This window comes from Mytilus galloprovincialis, chromosome 12 (assembly GCF_965363235.1).
Source record: "Mytilus galloprovincialis chromosome 12, xbMytGall1.hap1.1, whole genome shotgun sequence".
NCBI classification, from domain to species: Eukaryota; Metazoa; Mollusca; class Bivalvia; order Mytilida; family Mytilidae; genus Mytilus; species Mytilus galloprovincialis.
The window spans coordinates 13,594,615-13,606,728 of record NC_134849.1 but is presented as its reverse complement, the minus strand read 5'-3'; the positions used below and the strand labels follow the sequence as shown (position 1 = coordinate 13,606,728).

Below are 12,114 nucleotides of genomic sequence, written 5' to 3'. Positions count from 1 at the left end.
TGTTAATTGCGAAGTGATGAGGGCAAAATATATCAATCTTTATTTATGTTTAGAAATTAAACACTTTCCTTAACACTGGTCTTGCAACACGTTTAATTCTAAGGATAAGTTTCACAGTGTAGGTACGTAGAATCTGCAAAGTCGGGTGATTGGAGTATATATATTGGTTTCAAGTTGAGGAATGACGGACGTAGAGAGCGTTCGGAAACATGATATTTGCTTAAAATTGTATACAAAAATTCGACTTGGCCTTATACTTTCCTACAATTTTGTGGCAATCACGCCCCTACCTCGGATCATTTGTTACGTCCCTTATTTCTTAAAAAAAACCTGTTTTATCATGAGTCCATCAATTCATATAATAAGCAATTCTACGAAATGCATCTATATAAGCTTTCTTTATGTTTTTTTTTCAAAGAATGATATGCGGTTATTCTTTTTAGTTGTTCCAAAAACTTGTTTGATTAAATAGATTTAAAAAAAAATCATGCTTATTTTCTAATTCTTCAAAGTTTCATTTTGATTATATATATATGTTGTGTACAAGTTGTAATGTTGTACAAATTATAATTTGTACAGACTTTTTGTACAAGTTATCAGAGTTTTATGAACCGCTTTACAAAAATGAATGATGCAAGCAAACAGTATTTTGTTTCGGATATTTCTGTCATATTTCCACAACTACATGACACAGTCTATTACTGAGTATTGATATAAAAAAAAACATTATTAGAACATAAAGAACTTTTAATAGATATGATTTTGGTATATGGAGAAAAATAAAACAAGAATTTAAAAATATTCAGGTATCCTCATATCCAGTTTTTATTTAATAATGCTAAATGTTAAGTTGAAGTTTATAGATTTAAATTTAAGTCATTTTACTGAAATATTTTAGAAGATAAACTTGTATCACCTATTGCAAGAAGGTAGATGTAAAAAAACTTATAACTTGTACAAAAACCCTGTACAAATCATAATTTGTACAAACTTAAATCTTGTACATAACATATACACCGAATGCACTGATTAAATGAGTAATGACACAATAATGAAACTGACACAACAATCCTTATAAAAAAATGATAAAAAAATGGAAAGAAAGACAAAAAGTTATGGGTTTGAATTTTCTGAAAAATTAAAATTTAACGCAGAATCACTTTCTATATCTACCATAGTAAGATATAGTTATTGCACCTGAGTTAGCTACCGTGTAAAAAAAACTAATCTCATTTATTAATTGCCAACTGTTTCTTCTATTTGATATAACAATACGCCTTTGGATTAGTATTTTCATCACATTTCAATTCAATATTTTATTTACGTCGTAATTTTTTTTTTATTCTGATAATCATATGACACCTAATATAATTAAAATTAACTAGAGTGTGACCAGAACCACTCCGAAACAACAATAGTCAACAACAACAACAAAAACATATATGTAGAGATTAACAGGCGAATTGACGAACACTTATATAATTTAACAAACACATGATTGCTCAATTTTTTAAATATTTCTCTCTCTCTCTCTCTCTCTCTCTCTCTCTCTCTCTCTCTCTCTCTCTCTCTCTCTCTCTCTCTCTCTCTCTCTCTCTCTCTCTCTCTCTCTCTCAGTTTCAACATAAACAAAACTATATATCATTCACTTCATTTCTGAAAACAATAGTTTTTCGATAAATTTAAAATCAAACAATTTAATTTTTTAAAATAAATAAACCTTGCACTCCAATTAACAAATGTGTGTATCAAATTCTTAAAAACGAACAGATTTTATACTGAGCTTGAAAATTCTCAAGTGGAAATACGTTTCGACAAATGGGCTTGCATAGCTGACTATGCGGTATGGGCTTTGCTCATTGTTGAAAGCCTTACGGTGACCTATAGTTGTTAATTTCTGTGTCAGTTTGGTCTCTTGTGGAGGGTTGTCTCATCATACCACATCTTCTTCATTTATATTGTAAATATAACGAAATATATAGCTTTTCATATACCGTCTTTATGTATCTCTGGTCTTCATATACCGTCTAAATAATTCTTTGAATATCCCCAAAAAACAACCCTGTTAATTTGTCATGTATATATATTAAGTAAAACTATAAATCAGACATACCGTTACTTGAAGTATACAATCGTCTATGGAACGCCGTAGCTGCCTTATGTGTACTTGTTTTTAGATACGCTTATACTTTTCAATATATGCACATAGTTTTTCTATATATGCACATACTTTTTCTCTATATGCACATAGTTTACTTTATATGCACATAGTTTACTTTATATGCACATAGTTTTTCTATATATGCACATAGTTTTTCTATATATGCACATAGTTTAACTATATATGCACATACTTTTTCTCTATACGCACATACTTGTTCTCTATATGCACATAGTTTACTTTATATGCACATACTTTTTCTCTATATGCACATCTGTTACTTATTCGTTTTTAATGCGCGGAGTATACGGTTGCACTTTGAATTAAATCGTTTTTCAATTGTGTTCATGTCTCTGGTGGTAACAATGTGTTCTTACAGATGAAATGACCCTATAAGCGCGATTGCAACCGTTCCAGTGCTCGGTTAATACCCTGTTACTTATTCACTTATAATACGTTTGTTGTACGTTGCACCTTTAAAAAAAAAATTCAATTGTGCCCATGTCTCTTGGTGTAACAATGTGTTCTTAGAGATGAAATGACCCTATTAGCGCGCATGTACCCGTTCCAGCGCTCGGTAATTAACCTGTTACCTATTCGTTACCTATTCACTGATAATGCGTTTGTTGTACGTTGCACCTTTTAGAAAAGGATTTATAATTGTGTCCGTGTCTTTGATGGTAACAATGTGTTTTAAAAAATGAAATTACCCTATTAGCGCGCATGTACCCGTTCCAGCGCTCGGTTAATACCCTGTTACCTATTCACTTATAATACGTTTGTTGTACGTAGAACCTTTTAGAAAAGGATTTTCAATTAAGTTCATATCTCTGGTGGTAATAATGTTTTCTAAGAGATGAAATGACCCTATTAGCGCGCATGCACCAGTTCCAGCGCTCTGTTAATACCGTGTTACCTATTCACTTTTAATACGTTTGTTGTACGTTGCACCTTTTAGAAAAGGATTTTCAATTTTGTCCATGTCTCTTGTGGTAACAATGTGTTCTTAGAGATGAAATTACCCTATTAGCACGCATGTACCCGTTCCAGCGCTCGGTAAATAACCTGTTACCTGTTATATAAAATTAAAGTATTTACATGTTTCTGCTTTTGCACATATTTTCCTTGGAGAACCCTGACAAATATGGTTGAAAATCAAATATGATGAATAAAAGATAAAAATTTGCTCTTCTTAATGAACATTTATCATTGTCATAAAAAATTGTACATTAAAGCAATGTCCCAATTTTTTGGTGGCAGCTTTGTGACAAGTACAGCTTTCTCTTAAATGTTAAATTTACTATTCTAATAAATTCAAACTCTGAATGTTTACACTGCCATTACACATGGAATATTTAAACAAAATCATCCAAAACGTACAAACAAAAATAAGTCTGAACATATACTACACTACACATAAAAAGTATTACAAACGTATTATAAGCGAATATGTAACGAATAGGTAACAGGGTATTAACCGAGCGCTGGAACGGGTACATACGCGCTAATAGGGTCATTCAATCTCTAAGATCACATTGTTACCACCAGAGACATGAACAAAATTGAAAATCCTTTTCTAAAAGGTGCAACGTACAACAAACGTATTATAAGTGAATAGGTAACGAATAGGTAACGAATAGATAACAGGGTGTCTACCGAGCGCTGGAACGGGTACATGCGCGCTAATAGGGTCATTTCATCTCTAAGAACACATTGTTACACCAAGAGACATGGGCACAATTGAATTTTTTTTTTAAAAGGTGCAACGTACAACAAACGTATTATAAGTGAATAAGTAACAGGGTATTAACCGAGCACTGGAACGGTTGCAATCGCGCTTATAGGGTCATTTCATCTGTAAGAACACATTGTTACTGTGAGCCAAAATTTGTTCCTGTGAAAAAAGTTCCAGTGGAACTAATTTCACAGGAAATATGTTCTGGGAGAACTTTTTTCACAGACAATTTCTATATAATTTGTTCCATCTCTATGAAATAAGTTCCACACTTTACTTGGTGAAATAAGTTCTGGGTTGGTGAAATTTGTTCCTTACCTAGTGAAATAAGTTCCATGTTTGTGAGATTTGTTCCTTACCTGGTGAAATAAGTTCTGGATTTGTGAAATTTGTTCCTTACCTGGTGAAATAAGTTCCTTGTCTGTGAAATATGTTCCACTGGTTAAACAAGTTATCTTATATACTGAGCACTTGTCATCAGTGAGTTTAAAGTCATTATAAAAAACATGTATTATATTGATAATGTAATAAATAAAAAGTGTAAACATCTAATTGGATCATGTGGAGTAAAGCAAAATTTAAATAACATGCTCAATTAATAATACTAAAAATGGACCTTATGAGCCAGGGAAAGAGTAGAATAAGAAATAATAATAAAAGTCACTCCGAAAAAAGTATTATAGTTAAAGATGAACATTTGTACTTTTTGAAAAGGACAAAGTGACTGATCAATTATATTAAAAGACATAAAGAAACAAAAGACACATTCTTTTAAAAAGTGGAATTATCATAGCTAAGTACATGTATGATTAGAACACCCATGACAGATCATTAGGAAACAAGGAGGTTGAATACCACATAAACCATAAAACACAGATACATTATCATCGCATCATTTTCTTATCTTCATCCTACAGTCATTCCTTCAATTGCAAATGTACCCCATGCAAGCACAGAACTTATTTTCTGTGAAATAAGTTTCGAGCAGAACATTTTCATTGATTCCTATAAAATACCTTCGTTTAAACATGTTAAAACTAATATCAAAAGAACTTATTTCACTTTTTTTTAAAATTTTAATATTGGAACAAAACTCATGGTGCTGTGATTTTTGTTCCGGAACTTATTTCACACTTGGTTAAAAAATTAGTTCCGGAACAAATTTTATAGTGCTGGAACATATTTTCAGTGACATAAGTTCCAGTGGAACATATTTCCTATGTCACGCCGGAACAAATTTTTTGTTACATTACCACCAGAGACATGAACACAATTGAAAAACGATTTAATTCAAAGTGCAACCGTATACTCCGCGCATTAAAAACGAATAAGTAACAGATGTGCATATAGAGAAAAACTATGTGCATATAAAGTAAACTATGTGCATATAGAGAACAAGTATGTGCGTATAGAGAAAAAGTATGTGCATATATAGTAAAACTATGTGCATATATAGAAAAACTATGTGCATATATAGAAAAACTATGTGCATATAAAGTAAACTATGTGCATATAAAGTAAACTATGTGCATATAGAGAAAAAGTATGTGCATATATAGAAAAACTATGTGCATATATTGAAAAGTATAAGCGTATCTAAAAACAAGTACACATAAGGCAGCTACGGCGTTCCATAATCGTCAGATGAATCAAATCAATTGCAGATAAGAATTAACAGTTGGTTTTTATACAATTATTAGTTATATCTGAAACTGAAATCAATGAAACAAACGATGTAATATAAATCTTCGAGAAATACAGATTATAGTTTTTTATCCCGATAATTCAGTGAAAATATACAAAAGATTAGTGAAGCGACATATTTATTCAGTGTCATATTAAAAACGTCCAAGGGTCATGGACTATCATCACTAATTGAATCAGACAAGTCGCATGAGAAACGTTGGTTTTCTCTTTTAAAGTGTTTCACATCTCTTCGTGTTGTGCGCATGTTTATTTTAGCTTACTTTTGGTATGGACTAAGGCTTAAACCCCAATCGGCAATCATCGGCTGAATCCGCTACTCTCCGTCTATCCCGTATGAACATACGGAATCGGCCGAGTTGTGACGAATGGTTCAAACCCGCTGCATTTTGTACCTATACTAAGTAGGAATTTGACATTCAGTAGTTGTCGTTTGTTGATATATGGTTCATAATTGTTTCCCCTTTATCTTTTTATATAGATTAGACAATTGGTTTTCCCGTTTGAATTAATTTTCACTAGTCATTTTTGGGGGCCCTTATAGCTTGATGTTCGGTGTGGGACAAGGCACCGTACTTTGACTTATAATGGATATTCTTTTACAAATTGAGACTTGGATGGAGAGTTGTCTCATAGGCACTCATACCACATCTTTTTATATCTATGTATTCATAATTGAAGTTAGTACTGTAATATATAGTTGTTTTATTGGAAATCATACCATATTTCCGTATTTTTAAATGCATCCATGAAAACTGCAATAAATATATGGGAACATACAACAAAACTGAAACTTAGGTTTAATCTATTGAGTATGATCACCATTGGTCTTCCTCCGATCGGCAGTAAAACCTTTGACAAAGTGTGTCATCTGTTTGGTTGCCAGGGATGTGTAAGTTCCCAGACACGGCCGGCAAGAATGTTGACGTAAAATCCGATGCCTCGAGTAAAGTGATACGCTCTTTGAACGTTAAAAAGCCTTGCAACAAATTTAGAGGGATCCGTTGATTCGTACTAGGAAATATTTCTCTCTCTACGCAATGTACCCTCATATTCCAGTGGCAATCCAATTTACCCCGACCTTTATCCCGGACGGCCTCTTTTATCGGACCTACCTTTTGCATTTATTGTAAATTCGTTCACTTTTGCTGAACATGCACGAAATGAACAAATGTGCAAAGGTTAGCGTAGGTTTACTCTCTTTTTTTATGATACTTACGGGGAGGATTGTGCTTGATTTTCATATACTAAGTAATTAAGAAAAAAATTTCCAATGATCTGGAGCTGCCCTGACATTAACTTCTAGTAGTCCAGTCAAATAAATTTAGATTTAACATAACACTTGCTCTGGATTATGTCGTGGACTGAGGTTTACTGGGTTGCATTCAGTATCGGAGCAGAATTTCATTTTAATCTACACAACAAATGACTCAACGCAGTAAATCTGATTAAAGTGAGACAACTTTTATATATATAATATTACTAATGAGTTTATAATGGACAATTCCTTGATACCATTTATTAAGATAACAGTAGTTTGTGTGTGCTGACCCTCTATTTTTGTTTTCTACATAGGACCAGAAAGAACACACGTTTATTGTGAAATTGTACACTTCATACATTAAAAAAACTGAAAATCACGAAAATAAACACCAAAATAAAGAAAAAAAGAAGAAAACGAGAAAACAAAAACCAGGGCTCAATGCCTAAAATGCCTTTGAATAAAACAAACTAATGCCCCCTCCTTAATAAAATTACATCCCAGCTCCTTTGTTCTAACAGGGGTGATCTGAGCCGGATCACCACTACCAGATCACCCCAGTTTGAGTTTCTTTGTTATGCATGCTTTCCTTTGTTCTGTAACATTTTGGCGGGAATGTCAAATCCACTATAAAACTTATGATTGATTATAAGGTAAAGACTATCTATTAAAATTCACGTAGAAAAAATCCAGTGTATATGCTGGGAATCAAACTCAAGACCTTTAGCATATCAAGCCACGACACATACCAGACCTCATACCACTACACCAGGACGACTGGATACGAACTATCAGTAACTTAACATACTTAAAGGAAGCAAGATCTTTTTATAAGTGGGGCGAAATGGCAGACCTTTATTCAGGGGGGTTATATTAGTGAACTTGATCAATTGTAATACTTAGTACCCCCCAGTACCGTGTAATTGATTTCGCAGGTAATATGTTTTGTAAACAAACCGAGATTGCGATGCAATCAGTGATTTTTATCGACAAATTTCTCCTGGTCCGCCGGACCACCAGCTGACAAAATCTACTAGTCCGAGTCAAATTCTACTGGTCTCGGACCACCGGACCAGCGCTAATTTCGACCCCTGGACTTAACGCAGTAGATCTGGTGAAAGGGAGACAACTATAATATTACTAATGAGTTTATAATGGACATTCCTTGATATCATTTAAGATAACAGTAGTTTGTGTGTGCTGACCCTCTATTTTTATTTTCTACATAGGACCAGATAGAAAACACGTTTATTGTAAAATTGTACACTTCATACATTAAAAAAACTGAAAATCATGAATTTAAACACCAAAATAAAGAAAAAAAAAAAAGAAAACGAGAAAACAAAAACCAGGGCTCAATGCCTAAAATGCCTTTGAATAAAACAAACTAATGCCCCCTCCCTAATAAAATTACATCCCAGCTCCTTTGTTCCAACAGGGGTGATCTGAGCCGGATCACCCCAGTTTGAGTTTCTTTGTTATGCATGCTTTCCTTTGTTCTGTAACATTTTGGCGGGAATGTCAAATCCACTATAAAACTTATGATTGATTATACGGAAAAGACTATCTAATCAAAATTCACGTAGAAAAATCCAGTGTATATGCTGGAAATCAAACTAAAGACCTTTAGCATATCAAGCCACGACACATACCACTACACCAGGACGACTGGATACGAACTATCAGTAACTTAACATACTTAAAGGAAGCAAGATCTTTTTATAAGTGGGGCGAGTTGGCAGACCTTTATTCAGGGGGGTTATATTAGTTAACTTGATTAATTGTAATACTTAGTACCCCCCAGTACCGTGTAATTGATTTCGCAGGTAATATGTTTTGTAAACAAACCGAGATTGCGATGCAATCAGTGATTTTTATCGACAAATTTCTCCTGGACCGCCGGACCACCAGCTGACAAAATCTACTGGTCCGAGTCAAATTCTACTGGTCTCGGACCACCGGACCAGCGCTAATTTCGACCCCTGGACTTAACGCAGTAGATCTGGTTAAAGGGAGACAACTATAATATTACTAATGGGTTTATAATGGACAATTCCTTGATACCATTTAAGATAACAGTAGTTTGTGTGTGCTGACCCTCTATTTTTATTTTCTACATAGGACCAGATAGAAAACACGTTTATTGTAAAATCGTACACTTCATACATTAAAAAACTGAAAATCACGAATTTAAACACCAAAATAAAGAAAAAAGAAGAAAACGAGAAAACAAAAACCAGGGCTCAATGCCTAAAATGCCTTTGAATAAAACAAACTAATGCCTCTCTTTTAATAAAATGAAAGGTGACACTGAGTAATATCTAGATTATCGGTAGTAAACATATTCAAGAGCCTGTTATTCAGTCGTTTGTTTCTGTTTAACTTAATTGTTTTTTCGTTCATCATTTTGAACGTAAATCAGGCCGAATTAAGTGTATGAGTCTCAGATATAACCCGTTTGATGATAATGCAGGGGACACTATATTTTTTCTCATTCTGGAATACTAATAATCATAAAATACAAAATGATTGTGTAAAGCATGAATCAAAGTGTTATACTGCAGTGGCTTATAGATAAATAGCACAAGTATATACTTGATTTTATTAAGTTTACAAAGACAACACTGTACGATTTATAGTTTTACTGCTGAAAACTACTAAAAAAAAATTGAAAAAAAATTGAAAACGGTAATAAAGTTGGTGGTCTGGATCGGGCGGTCCGGTCCATCAGTTTAATTTTAGACCATTTTTCTCTATTCTTTTATTCATTTGACATTTTTTTTCCATTTTCTATTTCTGTTTTGCCTATTTTTCTCTATTCGTTAATTTAATCATTCTTAATTCTGCGCATGTTGCCTTTTATTCTCCCATTGGTGGCCCCTATTATTCTCCCATTGGCTGTCCCTATTATTCTCCCATTGGCGGCCCCTATTATTCTCCCATTGGCGGCCCCTATTAATTTATACTCCCATTGGCGGCTCCTATTATTCTCCCGTTGGTGGCCTTCAGCTGTTATCTGCTCTTTGGTCAGTTTGTTGACTCCTTGACATATTCCCCATTTCTATTCTCAATTAATTATATAAAAAGAAAACTATGGAAAGAAGAACTTGTGTAGGACAAGTAAAATATATGCAATTGTTTCCTGACGTCCGGTAGAACAAAAAAGCGTATGGGTAAACTAATTTATTCTTTTTGAACATTCACACAGATTATAACGGAATATTTTGGATTTATAGGTTGGTGCTTGATAAAAAAATATTTTACACATTTATTGTGCCTAAGGATTTGTATAGTGTCACTATACAAATCCTTGTTGTGCCTAATCAAAATTGTACATAAAATTTAAATGGGTAGACATGAACATTTAGCATTGGTCAGGAGGTTGGAAGCACATTACTTTTTGCCTAAGGGAGAAACCATTCAACTTCAAAGAGGGATTATGGTGTTTTGTCTGTGTCAAACTTGATATTAGTTTTTCAACGCTATCAATCAATTAATTGTTTGCAAAATTTAGTACTATAAGGTTGGGGAAAATCTGAATATAATACGTTTTATTTGGTCATCTGCTTGTTTTCATCAAATTAGTGATCAGAATATTTTTTTTTTAGGAAAAAATCATGATCCACCTTGAAGTTAAATGGTCTTTCACTAATGAAAGTAAGGAATAACGTTTTTCATTTCCCAATAATACAAAATTTAAACCATTGTAATCAGCAATGTTATAAATATTTGAGTTAGTAAGATAAAAATTGTCATGCAAATACAAATTGTATTGTAGAAATTTGAAAGTTGTCATTTGTATTTCAATCCAGCAACTAGAAAAGCAATCACGGTGGATAGAACGAATATCGCAAAGCAAATCCAAAACAATAATTTATCCAATGCTGTGATAGCTTCTTTCCACGTGACATCCTTCTCTGCTACTGCATCTGTTTTGGATTCTTCTGAAATAGAAACCTTTTTACCACGCATGCGCAGTGTAAGCATTTTCAATATCCTGTACACTGGTTCCTCCGCCGAAAGAGTTATCAACCCAGATTCTACGGTCGAAATAAGCACAATGAGGGTGCCCATCACCAGTTGTATAATTATATAAACGGACATTATAGGGACCGTTTCTGAACTCTGAGGAAGAGAAGCTGAAACAATCGTCAGAAATACCGCAAATGACAACCATACAGTAATCGTGTAACCCAATCGTTCTCCTATATCCGCGGGAATCTTAAAAGTGAAAATGTCCAACAGAGAGAGCAATATGATGGGGAGAACAAAATTCATAATAACAAACAACGGCTTCCTCTGTATAACAATTGTAAATTTAACTTTAGTTTCGTAACTTTCCACCTCGTCTGTGGCGGACGATGTTATTATTTCCCATTCTCCATGAGATTGTAATTCTTCAGAAATATCTATTCCGTCAGAATATTGCGCGAGAAATACATCGTGTCGATCAAGACTCCACGCGACGAACACTAGGTCACATGTTTGTCTATCGAAAGGGAAATAGGTCGAATCAAGACTGCACTTTGTACTGAACACCTGAAAAGGACGCCACGTGACTTGACCATCGCTCTGAATATTTACTTGAATGAATTTAGATCCAAGTTCTTTCAAATCACTGAAACCATTTTGCAGTGAGATATCAGGTTTCCATAGATTTCCCTGTGGAACATAAAGTTCCTGTAATCCACCATAGCTAGAAGGTGTCCAGGTCAAAAGGTCATCTTGCCAATGAATCTCCAACCATCCCGTAGTTGTTAGTTTCTGTTCAATCTCGTCAATTCCCGTTATTCCGTAAAGAGTGAAACTTATATAAACTTCCTTTGTCACTGACTGGTCGGTGCTAGGTCTGATCAAGTAGTTATAACTATTTGTTGTGAAAAGTTGTGTCAGTAAGTTTTGAACATCCGTATTACTCTGACAAAAAGTACGACCAAAAACCGAAAACAGAAATATCCACCGTATCATCTTTATACTTTTGACGGTGTTGTCAAGAATGGGCTAGGGACAGTGATATAATTTTGTTTTATATACTAGTTACTTTAAAGTTATAGTAATGTATCTAATTCAAGTGAATCTTTTGTGATATTTGTTTTTAATAGTTCTTTACTTGAGTAGCTTTCTATTATTTATTTATTTTAAAGATTTAATTAAACGGAGGAGATATTACACCCGTTTAAGATTTCATTTGATTTAAAATTTGATAGTTATTTGCAATATATTTTAAATCACAAACTTTGTTGGTTTCTGTCT

At 33.6% G+C, this 12,114-nt stretch overlaps 1 protein-coding gene across 1 annotated transcript; it reads right to left on the bottom strand.

The window, feature by feature from the left end:
- Positions 1–10,593: 10,593 nt before the first annotated feature.
- Positions 10,594–11,891, bottom strand: LOC143054121 (neuronal acetylcholine receptor subunit alpha-6-like). Its single transcript, XM_076227024.1, has one exon. The coding sequence runs from the start codon at positions 11,827–11,829 to the stop codon at positions 10,654–10,656; it is 1,176 nt and encodes a 391-aa protein (XP_076083139.1). The 5' UTR covers positions 11,830–11,891; the 3' UTR covers positions 10,594–10,653.
- Between the last annotated feature and the right edge of the window lie 223 nt (positions 11,892–12,114).

What these genes read in the sequence shown, in the direction of transcription:
- LOC143054121 (XM_076227024.1), bottom strand. Translation starts at nt 11,829, where the DNA reads ATGATACGGTGGATATTTCTGTTTTCGGTTTTTGGTCGTACTTTTTGT.